Source organism: Culex quinquefasciatus, chromosome 3 (assembly GCF_015732765.1).
Source record: "Culex quinquefasciatus strain JHB chromosome 3, VPISU_Cqui_1.0_pri_paternal, whole genome shotgun sequence".
NCBI lineage: Eukaryota > Metazoa > Arthropoda > Insecta > Diptera > Culicidae > Culex > Culex quinquefasciatus.
The window spans coordinates 128,256,055-128,281,273 of record NC_051863.1 but is presented as its reverse complement, the minus strand read 5'-3'; the positions used below and the strand labels follow the sequence as shown (position 1 = coordinate 128,281,273).

General features: G+C 35.1%; 1 protein-coding gene across 1 annotated transcript in view; it reads right to left on the bottom strand.

Annotated features, from left to right (window-relative positions):
* LOC6053219 overlaps positions 1–24,990 on the bottom strand; it is a 54,758-nt gene extending 29,768 nt beyond the window's left edge. The window contains exon 1 of the mRNA XM_038265535.1: positions 24,051–24,990. Coding sequence (XP_038121463.1) covers positions 24,051–24,574 — 524 coding nt within the window. The 5' untranslated portion in view covers positions 24,575–24,990. The remainder of the gene's footprint in view (positions 1–24,050) is intronic.
* Between the last annotated feature and the right edge of the window lie 229 nt (positions 24,991–25,219).

The following is a 25,219-nucleotide window of genomic DNA, read 5'->3' as shown; positions in this document are numbered from 1 at the left end:
TTTATCTTTTTTTTAAATGAGTTTTTTGAAATCGGCCTTCGTCATGCACACAGGACCGGTTTAACGAGTCTTCACCAAAATTTTGAGCGAATTTGGTCAAGGCAGTGTTGAGATATCGTTGCACCCGTTTTTTTGAAACTGCTTTCTTCAAATAGCTATATCTCAGAAATGATACAACCAAATGTCTTCAAATTTGTTTTGATTATAGATGAAAATGTTTATTTTAATGCCCTGAAAACAGATTAAATAAAAGTGTGTGCTGACACCAACCTCTGACTTTTTTTTTGGATTTAAATGTATGTAACCCCTTAAATTGATTTATTTCGTTTTGTTTACAAACATTGATCATCAACGAACAGTGACAGGTCATTTTTGGACGTGTGACATAACACCGGCAAGTGTTGTAGTGAAATAGATGTTCCGCCGAATAATCCCGGTGACGATTTTTTCAGTCTCCTTTTACCGATTTTTCGTGTGTGAGGGATTAGAGCTATGTTCCCTTCCGATTTTTTTCTCTCGTCAAAACATTTTCTTTTGATGAAGATTCTTCCATCGCTGCTCTACAATAAAAAATATGAAAACGAAAGGAAGAAAGTTTTTCGCGATTCGATTTTAGGTGAAATGTTTCCAAGGCCTTGAGATAATCGAGTCTGGACTGTATTTTGTAGGTTTTTTTTTCATTCTTTCAAACATGATTACTTCTTTAAACAGTTTGATGAGATTTTTCTGTTGAATTCAGATATATTTTATTATTTTCCAAAATATTATTTTATTACTTCAACAGTCACTTTTGCTATTCAGGGCAATTTTAAAATTTATTCTAAATAATTTATTATGGAAAAGTTTTGAAACATACTGTAGATGAAAAGAAAATGATTTCTTCATATTTATGTAACAATTTGGTGTTTTTTTCCATTCTCCAAGACATAAACATTTCAAAAGTCGTAAAGATATTCTTTCCAATTATTTTTGTTTCAATATTATTTCAAAACTTTTACCACTCTATGAAATGTTATATTTAAAAAGTTTGATGAGATTATTTTATTTTAATCAGGGATTTTTAAAAAAATATTTTCGTGAAACGTTTATTTTTATTTTAAAAATCGTAAATGGTCGCCATTTTTTTTTATTTTCATTTTTTATGTTTTAGGGGTTCACAATAGACATCTTTGAGCCACTGGGTATGCTTTTCTGAAGAAATATTGTTTTTGTAAACGTTTTTTTACTTCTTTTTGCTTCATTTTTTGATAAAAAATCAAATTTGCAATATGCAGAATAAATTTCATATTTTTTGATAAAGTGCTCAACAATTTTAAGCTCGATTTTGAGGAAAAATCATATATTGTTCAATTTAAAAACTGCCCACAAGTAGCCATTACACAGGACAACAAAAATATATGAGCTAAATGATAGCTGGAGTCACTAGCGTGCACAGGGTGGGGCAACATGGGGCAACTGCCCCACCATCCACAGAAATTTGTTCTAAATTTGGTCAGGGGGTATCCACAAATGACGTATTTTTCAAAACGTGCATATTATTGCCCCACCTTCCTCAAAGAGCTGGGCGCGCTAGTGGCTGGAGTACTCTCCGGATTTCATTCGCAAGGTTGAAATTTGTGAACGATTTACAACAAAAAGGACAATTTTATTGTAACTGCCATGTCACAAGCTTGCCACGTAACAAAAATTTGTTTCCCTATTATTTTGATTGTTTTATTTGATTTCAGTAGGTATTGATTCAGAACTGAAAGATGTGAGCATTATTTTCAAATTAGGAGGATTCCAGAAGATTTTAAATTAATTTTAATTATTTAATTTTAAATCAGAACAAGCAGATTTGCGTAGCAATATCATTAAATTTCTTTGTGGGAACATAAATAGATCAAATTAATCCATCTACAAATAAATAAATTAACATAAAATTCAAGCTTATCAAAGCAATCTTTATGCGTTTATTGGTACAATGTCACCCCTAGGCTCAAAGTCACCTCATTTTAAGTAATTTTTGTGCAATCTTGTTTTCCTTGACTTAAAATTCCTTGATGTAAGATTTTTTTTTAATATTAAAACCATGACCACTAATGTTTTGGAGTTAAAACATTGAAATTTTGCTCATTTCCTACGCATTTTACATGTGATTTCTCCTTAATTTCTACTCGAAACACTAAAACTGACCGTATTCGAAATTTCTGCCGGCAAATATTTTGAAACTCGGCCCAGAGGTGCAGAATGGTCCCAGGAACCATGTCCAATCATTGGTTTGGGTGGAATTTTTTTTTCATAATAACGGTCTGTGGACCCGTGCATTTATGAGGATATTGTTTTAAAAAGCTGGGAAAGTTTCCTATGAAATCAAACAAAATCAAACATTGTAATGAAGTTTTCTTATTGTCTCCCAAACAGAACCTAATCTTTTAGAGTCAATATTGAATTCTCCGTGAAATAACAAAAAATATAATATAGATTTAAAAAAAAAGTAACATTTCAAGAGGGCCAAAAATTCCATAAATCGACTTTAAAAAAATCATATCTTTGCAAAATTGTTTATTTCAAGATGATCAGAAAATTTCCTAAATGTATCAATTTTTGTAATGCAAATCAGAATGTTATTTTTTGAGATATCTTTTTTTTTGAAAATTGAATGCTGTTTGGGTGACACTTACGCTGCTGTTGTTTTTATTTATTTAGCGGTCATTTTTTGAAATTTTCCCCTTATTGAAAATTATGCAATGATCTTGATTCCAAAATATGATTTTTTTTATGCAGAAAAGAGTAAGAGACCGATTCCTGTTACATTTTTCCTTTGTACATTCCACACAATTGATTTATCTTTCACTCCGTGTCAAAACGTTATTTTCAAGCCGATTTAAATATGAGTACTTGAACATTGTGCATTCATAACAACTCAACAGCAAGCAAATGTTTTGCATATATCTTCCACAGGCTTAAGCCCCTTGGCCCGCAGAATACTAGTTACTCTCCACTCCCATTCCACAACCAGCGACGACACCTACGTATGTCAGATCGATACATTCTGCCTGGCTTATTTTGCCTGCATGATCTACGCCAATCTGTGCGGCAGCCGCCCGGCCGGTGTGAGAGGTCAGCAACGCGTTGCGCCAACAAATCATCTCCCCCATGAAGGAGCTATAGCTGGACACCAGCGTAGATCGTTTATCGAATGTTGAGGTTTCCGCGGAGTTTTGATATGGGGTTTTATGGTAAAAATTTAATTCGCTTGAATATGTGAATAATGCTATAATCAATTTGCTCTTACCTAATTTGTTGGTAATTTTTTGAAAAATACTCGATTTTGACACGCCGTGCTAGTCTCGCTCAAGATCAAGTTCTTAAAATACAAAATCCACGCGTTGTGATGTGCGTTTCGCGATTTCGTTGCAAGTATGCTGGCGATGAGGTTCAAGTACTCTCTCGTATAGCTACTACCGGTCGGTCGGTCCAGCGGCAAGGGTAGATTGAACATTTCTCAGCCTGTTGGCAGAATTATGTGATAACGTGCCAATGATGAATGGTTTCGCGTTGCACTTAGCAGAGGCTGGTAGCAGAAGCAAAAAAAAAACAACATCGCACCACTCTTAAATCATATTCTTCAGCGTGTTTTTTTATAACCTTTAAAAATATATTAAAAAATAACTTCCACTGGGTGGTCAGTTGCCTTCCAGCAGCTGTTTCGTCCGTCCGCCCGGCTGCTGCTGGACTGATGGTGACGGAATATAATTTTTAATTAAGATATCATCGTATCCTAATTTGCGTGGTTTGCGGAATCAAGATCGTGAGCTGGTGTTCCAAAACTGGGTGTCACACACTCCAAAAGTGGCCCGAGCTGCATTTTGCACTGGGGGATGCAGCAGTGTGAACAGCTGAACATTTTGAGTAATTGGGGGGAAGGTTGACCGGTTTAGAGTTCATTAGGAGGCAAAAACAAAATTCTCCGAACGCGTGTTTGAGTTGAGTAATAATTTAAGTTATTACACGCTGGCTTTATTTTTGTATTTTTTGTGTATATTGTCCAAATTATTATATTTAACGTTGATTTTCTAATCTTCAATTTAAAAGATTTTTTGTGAGAAAAGATAACTTGTTTGCCAAATAACAAAATTACAGAGTCGCAATTTTTTATAATTTACAGGAAATTAATCGAAATTTCTATGGTAAAATGGGGTGTGTAATCTAATCTAACACATTCTTAGTCAGTCTCAAGAAAGTATTCTGGAAGAACCAATGGTTAGATTACACGTCAAGTTTTTCCTAGTCAATATTTTTTTTTGTTTGTAAAATATTAATGATTTTAGCATCCCCGAGCCGTATCTTCCTCATACAAGTGGCCAGGCCTACTGCGTTACATTAACCGCGGTGAAGGTTCTTCGAACAGAACACATTTCACAGAATCTACCGAGGAGGAAGAATGCGTGGACATACCGTATCAAACTCCCCGTTTTCATTTAAAATGGTGTGTATTGTGTAAAGAAAAGTACAAATCTGGAGCAACATTTGAAAAATGCGGATAAGAATTCAAGCAGCAGCTGGATTTACCCAGGCTACAGGCAATCATAAAAAATATAAAAATTGAAATTCAAACCAGTATTATTTTATTTCATTATATGGTTTTGGATGAAACATTGAGGGATTTCTATGACCAAAGAAGTCATTGCAAAGTGGTCCAGATCGCAAAACGATGTGGAAAATCTGAAAAATGGAAAAGTTTTGGAGTTCTGGTGTCTTAAGAAGAGTTGTTGCAAATGGAAATGGGCAACTTTTGGGTTTTTTGAAATTAGGATGATTTTAAAAATCTAACATTTCAGGAATATTTTTGGGATTTTTGTTGTCTTCTAGAAAATTGTTAGGCTTGCAAATCCAAGCAGCTTTGTCCAAGACTCCAAAATTTTATCACGAAATTTACGCCTTCTACGACCAAATTTAGAGAAAGCATCTGAGCAAACCTTGAAAAATCAGTTGTTTCAACGTAGCAATTGAGGGTTAAGTTCTTGAGAAAAGTGATATTCGTGGCGCTTTTAGGGCTATAAAAACAAACATTTTTAATTTTTGCAAGTCAATTTGGAATTAAGGGTCATATTTTGGGTTTAAAACCAAACTTTATCACCTCTGATTACTATGAAAAGATCAGAAAGATGTAGAAGATTGGACCAATGATTACTGAAATACGGCCTTCGAAAGATAATCCCACTAGAGAAACAAGTTAAAGCAAATATGCACCCGATTTTTAATGTCAGAAAAGTATTTTGAAATTTTCTGAGCTTTCGATTTGATATGGTCGAAAAAAATTGCTTGGCCTTATATCTTTGTACCAAATTGATAGAACATTTTTGATCGTCAAGCCTGATCATGACTTTTACAAGTAAACAAGTCAAGTTTTTTACAAAAAAAAAAAAACATATTTACTGGTTACAACTCGAACCAACGATGGAAGAAGCATCATCAAAAGAAAATCTTTGAACGCTCACCAAGAGAAAAAAATCCGGAGGGAACATTGCTCTTCTCTCTCGCGCACGAAAGATCGTTAAAAGGAATCTGAAAAAAATCAAACCTTTATTATTCGGCGGAACATCTTGTTCACTACTTCACTTGCATGTGCAACCTGTCACTTTTTGTAGCTGGGCAAAAAGTGTAAACAAAGCGAATTAAATAATTTTAAGTGGTGCAGGTTCACAAATTCGCAAAAAATCATCAACAGATTGATTTTCTTGAAGAAGTTCAGGAGCGATTTTCTTTTGCGTGGTTCGCCTCCTCTCTCTTTCGCTTGTGAAGAAAGCTCGCAAGCGAAAAAGACTTGGTTGCGATTATTCTATCCCTGACTCGAATATTTGATTGAAAATTTTACATAATTTTTTTTACTAAGGTGCCGTCATCTGAGTTATTCAAAATTTATTGTACAGTGTTGCTGATTTCTCGAAAAAACTATATTTTTTGAAAAACATAGAAAAAGTCGAAAAAAAATATCATAAGTCAAAACATGTTGTTCTTCTTTTTCCATGTTTTTGAAAAGCATATTTTTGCGAAAAACTGGCAACACTGCTATTTCTTATCCATTCAATTATGAACAACTTGTGCCAAAGCTCAAAAGATGCAATTTTTGTCATATAAAATATCAAAAGGTTAAACGTTTTTTAGGGATTCTGAGTACCCCATCAGGTTCGTGGTAAGGGACAAAAGTTTCACGCAAATCGAAGAGATATCGAGGCAACTGATTTATGATTTCGTGTATTCCAAATTAATTTGTAAATCGTTTCAAAATTATACTTATTTGGTTTTTTTAATTACTGATACAGCTTTTATATAAAAAGTACTCAGAAATACTAAGAAAAAAAAATAAGTATTTTGAACTAGGATCATGCCCACATCTTCTGCGGTGCATTACTTCAACTGCGAAACAAGATAAGTAGGCTTAGTGATTTTTCACGCTCGAAAATTGCAAATTTCACGTCAAAACACCGAATTTCACGCAAATTTCGCGGAATGTGAAAAAAGTTAAAATAACTCTGAAAATTTTATGTTTAAATCACGAAAACTACTTTTTTTGCGTAATTATATGTTATTCTTCGATAAACTAAAAAATCTACACTAAATTTGAACGTGACAAAAAAATCCTCCAAATTTTCAAAAAAGTTTCAACCTGTTTTATGGATGAGCTCTATATATTTTTTGAAACAAAATGTAGGGCATGCGTATTCTCATTTACAGAACTGCTTCACTGCTAGAAGGTTTTCGCGCATTCGCTTCTGTTTTATCATTTTACATTTTATTAAATTTCATATCAAAGCAAGATTTAACAATCTTGTCCAGCCAAAAAGAGTAAAATAATTTGAATTTTCTGCGACATTTACTGTCATTCTACGCATAATTTTCCCATGTTCAAAAAAGGGCAACTGAGAAAAACGCGATTGAAATTTTTCGATCGATTTCTGTCTTTCTACGCATAATTGTCCCGTGGGTCCCTATTCGCCCTGTATGTCCCTTATCACCCCGGTTAACATTTGATCACCCTTATTTGTAATCCTCTTACAGCTAAATAGGTACACAAGATGAAATGCTTCTTAAAACTCATGATTTCGTGATAGAAAATACTTGGTGGGACACTTATGCGTAGAAGTGTTGTTTTCAATGATTTTCTGAACAAATTATTGATTTTATGTGTTTTTCTGAAAATATACGTAAGATTAAGCTTAAAAATGATAAAAAGTCAGAATCGTCCAAAAATGACATGGGACAATCATGCGTAAAACGGCAGTTTAGCACATAAAAAATATTTTTTAAGGTTTTCATCTCACTTATCATAAGCTAAATTTAAAATCAAAGGGCAAAAATAATGTAACCTGTAACCAATTCAACATTATTATTGAAAATGAGAATAGAAAACATAAAAAGTAGTATTTTTTAACTTTCACGGTAATCATCCACCCAAATAAGCAAATATCGTTAGGACTCAGAAAGAATCTGAAATGTTTTTAAAAGTTTTAAAGAAATACTCTTCATTTTTATTTATTTTATTTTTTTTTGTTTCAAATAAAATAGCAGTTAAGTTTTTATTGCAACGAACGAAGATATTACTAAATTTATTAAGTTTCTAAAAGAAACTGAACAATTCTTCAAATGGTACATATCATGCTTTTCAATTGTAAACTAATAAAATTTACTTAAACAGTCTTTATGGATGATATATTTATTATGTTGCTATTTAAAAAAATGATTTGAGGAAATTCATAAATTTCACGAATTTCTCGCCGTCAACGAAATCGTCAAAAATCACTAACCCTGTATTAGTAATTGAACCTGGATATTCATTTGCTTATTCCTACAGTAATTCATAACATTATTTTCATTCCTATTTGAGTCTGATAAATTATTTTAAGAAATATCGTTACAAATCCCCACAAACATAAAATTTCACGGGATTTCGCGGAAAAAGCCAAATTTCGCGGATTTCACGCTGTCCGCGAAATCGTGAAATTTCACTAACCCTAAAGATAAGCCACAACCAGCCGTGAAAACATGCCGCTCGAAACATGTTATTTCTGGCCTCACTTCAGCACATGTGTGCGATCTACACATACCTACACGTCTGACTCACATCCGCGAGGGCATAAACTATAGTTGGTCGAATTTGTATTAGAAGTTCACGCCGCCACCACCATCGCAGTCATATATTAGAGAGAAGCTTGTTTTATGGTCGCAGCCAATTACTCCCAATTGACTGCCTGATATATTGCCAATGACGTGCAGGTGTTGGCAGATCGTGTGTGCGTGTGTTATATTCTGTACCTTTTCGGATAAGTGGTAGTGATTTAGCATAATTGATATCGCGTCTACAAACTTGTTTTAATTGATCATCGGTTGACTGGTCGAAAGGTTGATGAATTATCTCACTCATATGAGCAATTTATCAAGCAAGATTTAATCTGCAAGCTCTCAACGTTGAAAAAAAAAAAAGAATAAGGAAGTAACTCAAACATCGGCTCCGACATGATCATCGCCCTATTTTTGGGATAATAAATGAGTTTAACTGTTGACCAAAACGGGAGGCAGCAAAGTGTTTCAAAATTTAGCAATGGCTTAAAAAGTAATCAACCGAACAACTCCACCCAAAGTGCGAAAAGCTAGCCAACATCACGTCGTGGATGTTGTGCTGCCTTGTCGCATGTCAATTTAAAAAAAAAACTTGGCGAATTGGGCCGGACGTCGAAGTTCTTCTGATCTTTTATTTCGTCTGATCATGGTATCATCAAAACAACACTATTGGCAAGATAGCACAACGGCGTCAAAGTGCAAAATCAAGCTGAGATTCTTCACGAGAGCGTAATCAAAACAATCGTGTCGCTGATCGTTGACCGCCGAACGGGGCAGCATTTTGTGCTGAGTCCTTTGAAAATTTGCCGAACTTTGCGGTGAGAGGATCGTTAACATAACAAACGCGTCAAAACGGGCTTGAGAATAAACAGCATCTTCTCTAGCGCCATTTGGAGCAACTACTTTGTAGAAGGAATGAGGTAGGGATTTTTTTGTGAACATTAGTGGTGGAAAAAGAAACAAAACAATAAAATAAAAAGTTTAAAATTATCAGTTATTATATGCATTGAGTTCTATTACACCATTGCACATTGGTTCAAATGGCTGTTTTGACGAACTTAATTGATTAGAGCTAAAAGTAAGCATTTTCGAGCTTTGACATGCTCTTCAACTTCGTTCAGCGTTGTCATGACATACTTTTGGTGAAATTTGTTTTTCAAAATACTCATCACAGCAGGCTATGGAATTTCTTACTATTGAAAGTTGAGAGATAGAGCATTTTTAATCTATCGTTATCGTCATGTCTAACGGCGATAATCGATAATGGACGATAACGCATTTTGACTTTTTTCCCAAAAACGAACTAGTTCAACCATATCATGTTATATTTTCAATCATTTACTAAGAACATATTTTTTGAAAATCTAGTAAGGCCGTTGCAAATATTTTTCAAACTATATTGAACTTTTGAAATGTTAGTCTTGATTTAAAATTTTTGAAAATATTGTTTTCGAAAAGATCGGAAAATTTCACGAATGTTTCATATTTCAACATTGTAAACTGGACCATTAGTTGCTGAAATATCGACATTACAAAATGGTGGGTTGTTTGGGTGAGACTTAAAAAACTTGAATTTTCCTGTTTTCAAACACTTGCATGGCAATATCTCAGCAACTAAGGGTCGTATCAACAAAGTTCAAAAAAACAAAATGTAGAGAATTTTCTCAGCTTTTCAAAAATATTTTTTCAAAAGTGGGCAAACATGTGCACTAGTTTAAAAAAATGAAAAAGTGCGACTATTTTCAAAACAGTCACCTAAAAATGGATTTAACTTTTAAACGGTGCACTTTATCAAAATTTCACTAAAGTACTTTTTGATTGCAAATTTGATTTTACATCGAAAAATGAAATTGAAAAATTTTTGCGACCAATATTTCGATTTTGTGGAAAAATCATTATTGATTCAAAAATTCATCACTTGGTCAAAGATTTTTTGCACAACCTGGAAATTTCTGAAAAATTGGCATTTTAAATCCTCTTAAACATATAAAAAAATTGTGTTTTTTGCAAATCAAGTTTTAGTGACAAAAAGTTAAATAAAAAATAAAAAATTATCACGAGTTATCGCGATTTTACGAAAAAAAGTTTTGAAAAAGTTACTTTTTGCGTTTTTCTTTGTTTCGTCGTCCGTGTCTGTCGTGGGTGACCATGAACGGCCATGATCGATGACGACCAACTTTTTCAAAACTTTTTTTCGTAAAATCACGATAACTCGTGATGTTTATGAGCAAACCCTTTATGTCTATATATCAAAATTTTTGTAATTGTCTGCTCTACAACTTTGTAGAACATTGTTACACTCTGAAGAATAACCCTGCAAAGTTAGAAAAAACACGAAATTTTAAAATGAAAAATTTTGTTCTAATTGAAAAAATGACCCTTCTGGGTCAATGTAGATTCAAAAAGAACATTAAATTTCCCATAAAATGACATGTACCAAATTTTTTTACAGTCGAATAACGGAAAATGGGAGAATTTTTAAAACGTTTTTAGTGTTTTTTTTCGATGAAAAATACGTTTTTTCGGAATTCTGAGTACGCCAACAAATGGGGCGTCTAATTTTACATAAAAGTCCCTTTGACGCCACATTTCTATCTCATCACCGTTTCAGGCTGCAAATTGTTGAAAAACACCTCTTTTTTCGCATGTTCAAAAAAAAGAAGGGGTCGTACCGCCCCTCCGTCACGAGATATAAAAAAACGGACCTCGGATTCGTGATCAGGGACAAAAGTTACCCCTTAGGACAAAGTTTCACGCAAATCGAAGAGGGGTCGGGGCAACTGCTGTGTGAGTTGGCAGAGAATTACCCATGGACAAACTAATGATGCATTCTTTGGGCATACCGAAGGCACCAATAAAGTTTCAGTCGGATTTAAAAATACAAAAAAAAAATCGAATGGCCGAAATCTGCAAGAACTGCTCAGATGCATTAATTGATCATTTCTCTAAAGCCTTACCCTGAATTGCAACTTTAGAAAGTTGATTTCGGATGGAAGCAATGCAGAGTTGTAATAAAATTCTTAACATTGCTAAACTAAACTAAACAAATACCCACTTGGCAGCTTGCTTGACCCTTGCTGTTTACCTAGTTGTTTTACTGAGTAAACACACCCCGAGCAGACGGAAATAACTTGGGAATAACATTCTTTGTTATTTGAAAATACTAGGCCAATAACATTTTATGTTATTTATAACAAGATTTGTTATTCGCCGTTATGATTTTTTTGTTATTGGATTGTTATTCTAATAACAGACTAATAACATTTTACGTTATTCTTCGAACAAATCTTTGTTATTATTTTTTGTTATTGTAACAACTAATCCGATCATCCCAATAACAATTGGAGGTATTCTTCCATAACAAAAAATGTTATTCCCAAGTTTTTCTGGCTTTCAATCAATATCAGACCGATAACAAATTGTGTTATGATAACATACACTGTTATTGAACTCTTATGCAAAAATGGATTTTTCAAGAATATTCCATAACACTTTCTGTTATTTTAACAGTATTTGTTATTGAAATGGCATGAATTTAGTTATTACCGTCTGATCGGGACCAGACATCGCTCAACACATGGGAATTCTCCGCCCTCGGATGGACAGACAGCACTGCAGGGAGATGTTTTGTTTTCCCATACTTGATGTCGTTCTGTAAAGTGCATTTGAATTCGCAGTCAATAATGTGCACAGCTTAATGGAGATCAGCATTTGTTTGCACTATTGGTTGATTATTCCTGACAATTGTCCTATGGCTGCATAGTAATCCGCAATTTTGAAATGTTATATTTAGACTATTTTGAAAACTTAAGCACTCAGAGAAAAACACGTTTTCAATTTTTGAAACTTGTTTCTAAATTATTTTCTCAAAATAAAATTCAAAACATATTTTTTAAAAATTTTGGTCTGAGGGGTATAGTGAGAAGATACCTCTTCACGTCAACTTCCATTTGCAATTTAAATTGTTTTCATTCTTTGTAAACCAACAAACAATCCCAACCCATTTCTTCCCCATGTGCTTTACTTTTATTCGAGGGTAGATCTCGAAACTCCGCTTCAATTCTTCGCGTGATGAATTCGATCTGAACGACGCGCATAACGTTTCCTTTCGTGCCAATCCTTTGCCAGCAATTCCACGAGCTTTTTTTTGCGGGATTATATTTTCGAGGGGCGGAAACTGATTCCTCCTTCGTGGGCCTTTTCCAGCCAATAATTACAGTGTTTATCGAAAATGGCCACATTCAGCCACAGTTCCATTTACATAACAAGACTCGAGGGCAGCAGAAGATTTGTCTTTGTAGGCAATTTTGAGACCCCTCTTTTTTTCGCACGCACAAAACAGGGTCACATTAGTGCGGGAAGGTTTTTTTTAAATTTGCCTCAAAAGGGGCTTGTTAGGGGGCCCTTTTAAGGTGCGTTTTCTTCGTGTGTCTCAAGTCTAGACGATTATCCGACGTATTCCGTAACAGAGGTAATTTGTTGAATGTCTGTCGTAATTCGTTACTTTACAACAGATCAGGAGAAGACATGTGATCTGAAAACGTTAGGGATGCTGGGAGCTTTGAAAACTCGAGATGACAAGACTAGTAGCAACCTGTACTGTAACAGCGTGTTACAGCGCAAACAATTACTCGTAAGGTAATGTGAGCTTTATTTGTAAAGTCACACCTTGCACAGCCGGGTCACACCAGACGGGAAGATAAACAAATTTGCAACACGTTTGTGGATTTAAAGAAATACGGAAGATAAGCTTTTATTATCCCGTATGCAGTGATGATATCATCTAGCAAGGTCTTTGATCTTTTTTTGAGAACCCGATGGTGGATAACAAATTTGGCTCGGTGCATCTGTTGAGAATGGGGTGCATCTTTGATTACGTAGCTCGTTGAGGGGTCGGGGCAACTGCTGTGTGAGTTGGCGGAGAATTACCCAATACCCGGACAGACGGTAATAACAAAATTAATAATATTTCAATAACAAATCCTGTTAAAATAACAAACAGTGTTATTATTTTATCCTGAAGTTCAACTTCAAGAAAAAAAAATTATAACAGTTTCTGATAAAATAACAAAATTTGGTATTGAAGTGATATTATATTGAAAATGTTTAATAACACGCTAATAAGAGGAAATGTTATACATTTCAAAAACTCTCCTGATAACAAAATTTGTTATTCGTTCGGTATACTGACTTAGAAATAAAATTATCATAAATCGCACAAATGGAAAAGTTTCTAAGTGTCCATAACACAATCTGTTATTTTTTTTCTTTTGTTAAATATGTTTAGATCTTTGGGATAATTTTGTCAAATTTCGTTGGGGTCATTATTTTGGCCTTGAAATGGGGTCCTTAAGCTAAAATTATTCTAAAAAGTTGAAATTTTGGAAGTTGATTTTTTTTTTTAATTATTTGATATACCCCCTAAGGGACTTTGCTAAAATTGGCTAGACCAAGGGGTAATTTTGACCAATTTCGTCAGGGTCATTATTTTGGCCATGGCTTAAGCTAAAATTATTCTACAAAGTTGAAATTTTGAAAGTTGATTTTTTTAATTATTTGATATAACCCCTAAAGAACTTTGTTTAAAATGGTTAGAACTATGGGATAATTTTGACCAATTTCGTCGGGGTCATTATTTTGGCCATGAAATGGGGTCCTTAAACTAAAATTATTCTAAAAAGTTGAAATTTTGAATGTTGATTTTTTTAATTATTTGATATATCTCCTAAGGGACTTTGCTAAAATTGGCTAGAACTATGGGATAATTTTGACCAATTTCGTCGGGGTCATTATTTTGGCCATGAAATGGGGTCCTTAAGCTAAAATTATTCTAAAAAGTTGAAATTTTGAAAGTTGATTTTTTTTTAATTATTTGATATACCCCTCAAGGGACTTAACTAAAATTTGCTAGAACTATGAAATAATTTTGACCAATTTCATCGGGATCATTTATTTTACCATGAAATGAAATGGGGTTTCAAGCTTAAATTAATCCGATAAAATTAACTTTTGAGAGTTCATTTTTTTAAATTTTGTTATATTCCCTAACGGAATTGATTTTTTTTATTGAGAATTTTTGAAGAGTGAATAACAAAAACTGTTATTATTTTCACAGATCCAGGAAGTCGGAGCTGACGTTGAAGTTCGAGCTGGAGTGAGACCTCGCAGACGGCATCGCATTCTGCAAATTTTCAGCAACTTTTACTTGGAGTCGGAATCTGTGAAGTCGGGTATTTTTCGGGTATAAACCAAAACAATAACTTTTTTTTTGTTATGGAGACATACCAGTTCAATAACATTTTTTGTTATTATGCTGCCCCACCTCTCCGCACAAAATAACAACTCTTGTTATTCCTTCATGATTCCTATTGTGTTATTGGTTTGTTATTGCAATAACAACATAATAACAGTATAAGTTATTCTTCGAACAAATCTTTGTTATTGATTTTTTTATTTTAACAACTAATCCGATCATCCCAATAACATATTTCGATCTTCTCACAATATCAAAAACTGTTCCCAAGTTATTTCCGTCTGCTCGGGTAACAAAGATTTGTTCGAAGAATAACTAAAAATGTTATTAGTCTGTTATTACAATAACGATCCAATAACAAACAATTCATAACGGGGAATAACAAATCATGTTATAAATAACATAAAATATTATTGACCTAGTGTTTTCAAATATCAAAAAATGTTATTCCCAAGTTATAACCGTCTGCTTCCCGGGCAGAAAGTTGCATCTTGGAAAAATCTACCCATGTTCGTAAAAACACGAACAAGTCAAGTTCACCCCAGGGTATGGTTAAGAGATAACCGAACATGGCCACGAACATAAATTGTTCGAGGCGTATCTGCGGAAAATCTTGTTGAGTTTATTTGACCAACAATGCCACATCAAGTTGAGTTTATAGTAGCAAACAACTGAAATCTTCCAAAATCATATCAAGTTCATAAAGTAGATTTTGATCCCAAAATAATTTTATTGGTTTTTAATGCACCCCGCCACAATTCAGACCCCCTCCCCCTTCTTCCTCTTCACAAATATGAGTAATATTGCAGGAATATACGCACTTACATCAAAACAAGATTTTTCAAAGTTGAAAAATTATTTTACTTTAAAAACTCATTAAAAAATTGTGGAGAAAGCGTTGAATTGCCAAAATGTTATAATAATTTTCCAAATCACAAAAAATCCAAAGTCTCTATATTCAATTTTTTTTAAATTAAAAATAACAGTTTATGAAAATATTCCTAAAATTGCATAAGTCCAAAAATCAACAGTAAAATTCCAAAAAGCCTGCCCGGGCAGAAAGTTACATCTTCCTGCAAACTTGTCATGTTCGCAAAAACACAAACATGTCAAGTACCTGTTAACTTCCAGTTAAGAGTTAATCAAACATAAACGCGAACATAATTTACTCTACGCATATCAAAAAATTATCAACTTAAGTTCGTGTTGGAAACTTCAAATTATCATGCTATGGTGCGGAAAAATATCATCCATAAACATAAAATTATCCCGACCAGTTCATTTTTTTCCTGTAAAAATGTGGGGCGAAAAATATCATTCAAAAACATAAAAGTATTATAACAAGTTGTGATGTTTCCAGATATTTTTTTCTGTAATAATTTGGTTGCTTTAGAAAGCGTAATACACAGTAAGAAAATATAAGTTTTATATAGACTGTTTTTCAATTGTATTTTAATAAAACAATATAATGTGATGTGATTTTCTAGTAAAATTTATTTTCATTAAATAAGCCTGAAATTAAAAAACTATAGCAAACAATCTGCTGGAAGACTAAACATAATGACAATCTTAATTTTTTTTAAATATTTGTATACAGTCATCCCTCATATTAGGAACAGTTTACAGATCGACCAATATTCAAAAAATCATAGAAAATCGATAATTGAACATAATGATTCGCTTTTACCTTCATTTGACAGCTGTTTTTGCGATTTTTCGAATGCTGTATCGAACAACTGCAAATTTTATCGTTTTATATCAAGTTTTTGAAGAAAAACATCGACCCTTGAAATCTACAAATTCGGAACACTTTTTTCTAACGATGTAAACAATCTTTTTTATCGCTCCAGGGGTACATATTTTTATAAAAATAATGACTTCACATTCGGAAACCAGTAAAACTCATGCTTAGTAATGTTTTATGAATGGTCTGCTAACTTTTTTTGTGAAAATATCAGTTAAATTCAGGTGTTCCACAATTGTGGGAGGCACAATAACATCCCACAATTATGGAACAGGCAATTTGGAAGCAGCGTTTTGCTGCTCTGACTAAAATAGTCTCGAAATGCAGTTTTTGTTTTAAAAGTACTGCATATATTAATGAAATAGCAAAAGAATGTTCAAATAAAGGTCCTAAAAATAGTAGGGTACACAGAAAAGATGCATTTGGCATGCTTTTGACAAATTATCACAAAAGTGTTCCGAATATGTGGAATGACTGTATCATTTGCCGTATAATTCGAATTAATTCAAAGTTTAGTGTGAATAAGTAAGGCTGGTACAAATTTTATTTAAAGTTTTGTCACTCCTCCCTTCGAAGTTTGCCCGAAAAATCAGGGGGCAACAAAAAATTACATCCAAAATTGCATACTTCTAACAATATTAAAACAAATCAAACTTTTTGTAAAGCCAAGTCAAAGAAAAAGCTTCGAAAATCTGTACAATTGAACTAAACAAATCAATAATGCACTAATTTATTTGCATTGGCCGCTGAAAATTTTCCTGAAATTCTAGCAAACCTATTTGAAAGTGTAGAAATTTGTAAATATTGTCAAGGCGGAAGCGTTACAACTGGGCAACGTGGCTCGGTCTTATACAAACATTTAAATTTATAAAATTCCCAAACAAAAAAAAATAAACAAAAATATGGTCTTTAAAGGAAAGAATAAAAAAAATATATGCAATCCTTATCAATAAATAATTTATTTTCAGAATTTTATATAAATCTGTCAAAAGTCAATAATGTGTATTCAAAATCAGCATAAATAACAAAATGAAAAACTGAACTTTGCTAAACAAACATTGAAATGTTTGAAAGAATTTCTAAACTGAAGTGATAGGTTCACTTTGAAATAATAATTCTCGTACATACTCATCCAATCCATCCAGAGAGCATATGATTGCAGCACAATCCATTTTTGCAGCTGATTGGTCAAAGTAAACAAAATTCTAGAAGCCGAATGTCCAGAAAATGCCCGTTAGTAGATCTGTAAGAGAAAATAAAACACAAAGCATCAATTCTCAAACAAAATTTATGGAATAATTAAAAATTCAATAGTAAACAAAGAAAAAGAAAACAAGCAATACTTATCTGAGTTTTAAAAATCGTCGAAAAATATTTGTCGGTTGACTAGTAGAACCAACATATGTAGCCACTTCAGGTGGACTCATCTTCCTCCGTGAAACTGCTTGCGAGCCACACAATTTAATCATCTCCTCCGGAATCACAAGAGGAAGGTTCAGAAACGTAAACAATCACACGCACACTCGCGAAAACACACGGACCAAAAACGGTTCCTCCACAAATCGCGATTCTGATGACACGACGACAAAAACCAAAACAAATCGAAACTGCTGTTTTCCTCCACCGAGAACTGTCAAATTCGCCAAAATCATTCCGACGTTGATCCGCGTCTTGATAGCATCTGCTGGAGGAGGAGGAGGATGACCAGCGACATGCAGGCAGGAGGATTTCGATTCTGCGAACTGCGGCTTTGTCATGCATCCGCTAACGTAACTTTTTCTTCTCCAACGAGCCACCAAAACATCAACTTTCACATAAATAACAACATTTCGCAAATCTCACATAAAACGACACCAACGAACGCACATTCCTACGGCCAAAATACGCACTTACAACCCGCGGCGATTCGCGGGCTGTTGTTAATCAGTGGAAAACGACTGCACCAAAAACGTAAACAAACCCTTGTCCCTTGTCCTGGCGAATCCGCCAAAATCCTTTCCACGTTAATCCACAGCAGCATCTTGGGCAAGGGGAATTACTTTTCTGGTGCAGCGGCTTGGAAACTTTCCTTGCACCCGTCAACACGGAGCGAAACTTTGTCTTCGCCCCCCAGCCACAAAAACACAAACAATCACTTAAACACAACATATCACGGCTCCCGAACGCCACGGAACGGACGAACACACACTCCCTCGGCCACAGAACGTACTCACAACCCGCGGCGATTCGCGGACTACAATTTATCCGTGGAAAACTACTGCGCGAAAACGTAAACAAACCAGCCCGCCACGAACGCAAAAGCTGTCTGTCTGCCGATTGCCGATTCCTGTCACGACAAGCCGCGCGCGTTGCGTGCGAGCATGAACGAAAGAAGAGAGAAAAAAAAGAGTGAGCGAGCGCGTGGGCTCATTTTTGCGCTTTGCGATGAAATTTTATATGCGGTAAAATACTTTTTAATGTGATTAGTTTAACTAGTGTATTTAAAGTAAATTAAAGTGGAAAAAAGTCAATAAAAATGTCCATTAACAAAACTGCTATTTTAGCTAAGTCCGGCTTGAAAAAAAATTTATTCTTGTAAATCATCTCATAATCCCGGGTTTTCAAAAATATTCTAAGTGTAGGAAAAGTGAAATTTTGTCGAGGAGTGAAAATTTTGCTAAGTCCAACAAAAACAAGATAAAACTAGAAAATATCATCTCATGATAAAGAGGTCGAATTTTTTTCTAAGTCCCAAAATAATTTGGCTTTCGAAATTCTGCTAAGTCCAGCAAAAACAAGATAAAACAAAATAATATCATCTCATGATAAAGATTTCGAAATTTTTTCTAAGTCCCAAAATAATATGGCTTTCGAAATTTTGCTAAGTCCAGTGAAAACATGATAAAACAAAATAATATCATCTCATGATATAGAGGTCAATTTTTTTTTCTAAGTTTCAAAATAATTCGGCTTTCGATTTTTTTCTAAGTCCGGTAATATCATGAGAAAATGAAAATTTATCAACTGATGATAAAAGGTCTACAAACATAGAAAGGAACATAGATTTCGGCGCGCATTTTAAGAGTTTTTGGAACAAATATCAAACATGCCATGATATCAAAAACAACTCAAGTTATTTTTTTGTTCGTCCCATGATGCGACTTTCTGCCCGGGTGGTAATGTTTCTTATCAAAATAATTTTTCAAAATGTTGAAAAATATTCAACTGGCTGTGAGCAAAAATTTCGCAATGTCCTGAAAATCTAAAAAAATCTACCAAAAATCTTATCGTGATACGGATCCCGTACGATTTTTGTAGGGGGTATATCAATAATTATTAAAAACCAACTTTCGAATTTCAAAATTTCAATGAAGACGTTTTGTTAGGGACATTATTTTAGGAACAAACTGATGTTTTTGTAAAAATCGGACAAAAATTTCCTGTAATTTCGACGATTTTTCCGAAATTTTACTGGCTAAAAGCCAAAATTTTGCTAAGTCCAAAAAATCAAATAAATTCTACCGAAAATCTTGTCGTGATACGGATCCCGTAAATTTTCTAAGTGCCGGAACGATTTTTGTAGGGGTATATCAATAATTATTAAAAACCAACTTTCGAATTAGCATAGCATAGCATAGCATAGGTGCCCACCCGCAGTTGCTACTCCGTTATTGACCAGGACCTCCAGAAGTTACATCCACGAGCCGTGGAAGATGAGTGGGCGCTATCTTTCCTCGCTTCGCAACTTCTCAAAGGCCCCTATCATGCTGATCAATACCGGCGCCGGTCACGACCAGTGGTAGAGTCACGGGGAAGTGGATGGGAATGTTAGTCCGATACTTGAGTGATAGAGACCGCCCAATCGACTGCTTCTCCGACAAAGTATCACATGAGTTTTGAGGGGGTTAGTAGATGGGTATGAGGTCAGGATTCACGAGTGGCAGTGATGTGACCATGAGCATTTTGTTTATCGGTTGAAAATTTGAAATCTTAGGCAGCCGGCTGCGGAAAGATAAATAATTGATTATTTAAAAAGTGTTTTAATCGAACGCGTGCCAACCGAGCAGTATTGCTATGGGCTGGACTTTTCAGTATATTTTTACTGTTTGTACAATTTAGATAACGCGAGCAAATTTCAAAAATAGTAAAAAAAGACGCTTTACTCTTTATAAAATCAATAGTTTGATGAGTTAATACTAAAACTGCCAGCTGGAATAAATTATTACTATCAACGAATATAAACGAAAAGAAAACGGGTCACCACGTAACCGATTGCAATGAAATTAAAACAATAACTTAAACGAACTAAACCGGCGGCGTGCCTTCCAATCAACGATGATAAAGGAAGGACTGAAAAATAAAATATCAAATATTACAATCGAATCAAAAAAATCAAAAGCGCGCGCTAATGGTCTATCCTAAATGTCAGCGTGTCTTTCGCTAAATGACTCTTTAGAAATGAGTGTTTCACCGTTAAAATTTAACACATTACAAACTAGCGAAACGACAGCAAAATGATCAAGAATTATTAAATAATGACCCTATAACGATTATTTTCAATGAGATTTGATTTGGATTTATCGACCGATTCTTTAGATTTTACGCGGTTTTCAATATTTATTGTGCTGAACAAATAAACTCATTCACACTCTCATACACACACACACACACACACACACACACACACACACACACACACACACACACACACACACACACACACACACACACACACACACACACACACACACACACACACACACACACACACACACACACACACACACACACACACACACACACACACACACACACACACACACACACACACACACACACACACACACACACACACACACACAAAGGCTTTAGATGTCATCAAGGTACGAGCTCACCGGGGTCTTGAAGACTGGGGACTGCTAGCCGTTCTACATCCGCCGCCGCAGCATCAACATTGGGTGCAACCCGACCACAAATCCGTTTGTCGTCGGCCTCACTGCTCTGGTATTTAACAATCTATTTCACAATATTTTTTCTGCAGGGCACGAACAAATCCACTGCACAAGTTTTAACGCTCACAACCCCCATCCTCTTTCCCCTACCCACCACGCACAAACCCAAGCTCGACATAACAAGAGCTCACCCAATGTTTGTAAAAAGTCCATGGCGTCCTCGTAAACATCTCTCAAATTAATTTAAATAAAATCTGCAGGTTATATCAAAAGTCTGCATGTGTCGATTTGACCCTTTTAAAAACTACACTTCAAAGTTCAAATGACGTCTGTCAGAAACACTCGCGAAAAATGAAGCAGCAGCAGAATCCATCTGCACTTCACACAAATGCACTAAATGCACAAAGAAGCAACCAGCTTGTGCTGTCACCGCGGTCACCGCTCTTCCTCCCATCATGCACCACCCCTCCATCTGCTCACGACTCAGTGGCCTGGACCCTTGTCCTTGGAGAGTAATTATTAAAAACCAACTTTCGAATTTCAAAATTTCAATGAAGACGTTTTCTTAGGGACATTATTTTAGGAACAAACTGATGTTTTTGTAAAAATTGGACGAAAATTTCCTGTAATTTCGACAATTTTTCCGAAATTTTACTGGCTAAAAGCCAAAATTTTGCTAAGTCCAAAAAATCAAATAAATTCTACCGAAAATCTTGTCGTGATACGGATCCCGTAAATTTTCTAAGTGCCGGAACGATTTTTGTAGGGGGTATATCAATAATTATTAAAAACCAACTTTCGAATTTCAAAATTTCAATGAAGAAGTTTTGTTAGGGACATTATTTTAGGAACAAACTGATGTTTTTGTAAAAATCGGACAAAAATTTCCTGTAATTTCGTCGATTTTTCCGAAATTTTGGTACAAAGCAAAAATAAATATCAAAATAATTTATCATGTTTCCAAACTCCCGAAAATTTTCTAAGTCTCAAAAAAATGCTTTTTCTGTAAAAAGTAAAGAATTAAAAAATATACGCAAAAATTTCAAAGTCCAGCATAAATAAAATCAAACTTTAAAATATCAGCTCATGAAAATTATTCTAGGTATCGGAAATTGAAACTTCGGTCAGTGACTGCAAATTTTGCTAAGTCCAGCATAAATTTGAAACAAAGTCAAAATAATCATTTCATGATGTTCGGGTAAAATTTTTGAAAAAAATTTAATTTTCGAATTTTTTGCTAAGTCTAAAAAAACTACCACTAACAGCTCAATATCAACTGTAGATAATGCAGTATGATCATGGAATATACTTTCCATGATACGCAGTCGGTTTCAAAAGTCGTCATAACTCGTGGAGTTTACAACAAGATGCAAATAAACAAGCCAAGATAGTTCGAAGTTGTCGCAACCAACTCACTTTCCGCCCGGGTTGGGTTATTTTAACAACTAATCCGATCATCCTTATAACAGTTAGAGTTGTTTTGGCTTCAACCAATATCAGCCCAATAACAAATTTTGTTATGATAATAGAAACTGTTATCATACTCTTATGCAGAACTGGACTTTTCAAAAAGATTCTATAATATTTTCTGTTATTTTAACAGTATTTGTTATTTAAATGGCATGAATTTTGTTATTACCGTATGCCCGGGAGGTGGAGCAGCATAATAACAAAAAATGTTATTGATCTGGTTTGTCTCCATAATAAAAAGGTATTGTTTGTTTTTTTGCAATTTGCAAATAAACCTGCAGTTGCCATAATTCCTCTGTACTAGTCAGGGCTGTAGAGTCGGGTACCTTCAAGCGACTTTGAATCTATACTTTGAAGATACTGGCTCTGTGAAAATATTAACAGTTTTTGTTAAAAAAACAACTTTCAAAAGTCATCTAAAGGACCTATTTCATGGTCAAATAAATTACCCCGATGAAATTGGTCAAAAAATTTCCATAGTTCTAGCCAATTTTAGTCAAGTCCAAATAATTAAAAAAAAAACAATTATCAAAATTTCAACTTTTTAGAAAAATGTTAGCTTAAGAACCCCATTTCATGGTCAAATTAATGACCCCCACGAAATTGGTCAAAACTTTCCCATAGTTCTAGCCAATTTTAGCAAAGTCCCTTAGGGGGTATATCAAATAATTTAAAAAAAATCAACTATCAACATTTCAACTTTTTAGAATAACTGTAGCATAAGGATCCTACTTCATGGTCAAATTAATGACCCCGACGAAATTGGTCAAAATTATCCCATAGATCTAGCCATTTCAAAGAAAATCCCTTAGGGGTGTAATAAATAATTTAAAAAACAACTCTCAAATTTCAACTTTTTAAAATAGTTTTAGTTTAAGGACCCCATTTCATGGCCCAAATAATGACCACGACGAAATTGGACAAAATTATCCCAAAGATCTAAACATATTTTAAAATAGAAAAAATATAACAGATTGTGTTATGGACACTTAAAACTTTTCCATTAGTGCGATTTATGGTAATTTTATTTCTAACTCAGAATACCAAACGAATATCAAATCTTGTTATTAGAAGATTTGTTGAAATTTAAAACATTTTATTCTTATTAGCGTGTTATTAAACATTTTCAATATAATATTACTTCAACATCAAATCTTGTTATTTTATCAGAAATTGTTATTATTTTTTCTTCTTGAAGCTGAAGTTCAGGATAAAATAATAACACTTTTTGTTATTTTAACAGTATTTGTTATTGAAATATTATTAATTTTGTTATTGCCGTCTGCCCGGTAAAACTAACCCTTAAGTCCATCAAGTAACCCTGATCACCAGCAACATAAACGCTACGCTACCAACGATCGGTAATGGTCCATTGTGTTGCAAAGTAAGACAACAAGATGAAGACCCCTCTACGCTGGAAAACCAGCTTGACAAGGCCTTCCTTTTCGCGAGCACTACATGTATCAACAAACAACAGCATCAAAACAATCCCCCAACTACTGACCCTCAAGATCCCCCAGAAGACTCTTGGACCCCTTCTCTCTCTTACCCCGTAACGTTCCGGTGGTGATTGTGATGGTTGTTGTGCTTCAGCATACGCTTCACGGGTCGCACCGCCCCCAGGGCAGTGTTGCCAGCTTGACCCTGGGCAGAACCTCCCGTGGGTCTTCCCGGCCGGAATGCCCCGTTATCGTTGACCCGGGTACGGGGCGTCCTGCTGTGGTACCACTGGGGTTGCTGCTGGTGGTGGTGTCCAACAGTGTTGCCAGCGGCAGCCGAGTTGTGGTGATAATTGTGGGTTTGCTGAGGCTGCTGCGGATAATGGTTTCCTGCTGCACTGCCTCCACTAATTATCGAGTAACGAGAGGAATTTCTGTGGCCCAAGGATACCGAGTTGAGCCGGTGCTGGTTGTGATGCTTGTGATGCCTATGCACTGCTGCGGGATGCTGACTAACGTTTTCACTGTAATCACTGTCACTGGAATGCTGCTGCTGGTATGCTTGACAAGCAATCGCACTAATCACTACGATCACCCCTAGCTTAAGGAGCACTTTATTCTGCAATTTGCCCATCGTTAACCGCTTTCGACCCAACCGCACTTCTTCGGCAGCTGATCCGCTAAATTATTAAAACCGGTGGCCCTGGCCTGGAATCACTTTCAAGATCGTCGTATTGACCAACACCTCCTTCAACGCAATAAGCACTCAATTAGGGGCACTTCTTCACTTCGATTCAATTGCAAACCGCAGCACTTCTTGCCAGTTGCCTCGTCGAAAATCGCGAAAATTATGCAAAGGTCATGCACTGCAAGCAATTTCGAAGAATTCTTCACCGAAACCCGCAATTTTCTCCGGCCAACTCCGGCAAAACGCGGAAGACGCGCGTGATTCTGAAAGCAACTTTACGCGCGCGCGCGTTCGTAGTTCTCGCGTATGGAACTGACGCGCTCACCGATCTTGCGAGCTAAACCGACCAGACCGACAGTCTCTGTCTGACTAAAGCCGCGCCGGGTCGTAATCTGAGAATTTAATAATGAATCTGAGCTAGGGGGGACTCGGGTTGGGGCTGTGCAACTTTGCAGTGTTGTTTCTTTCTTTCTTTCTTTGAGTTGATGTTGGAGGAGCTGCTGCTGCGTGATTGTTGGTCCCTTTGCGCTAGGGGAAGTGAGCCTATTGTTGAATTTGTTGAGAAAACTGTGCTGAAATTCAAACATGCAT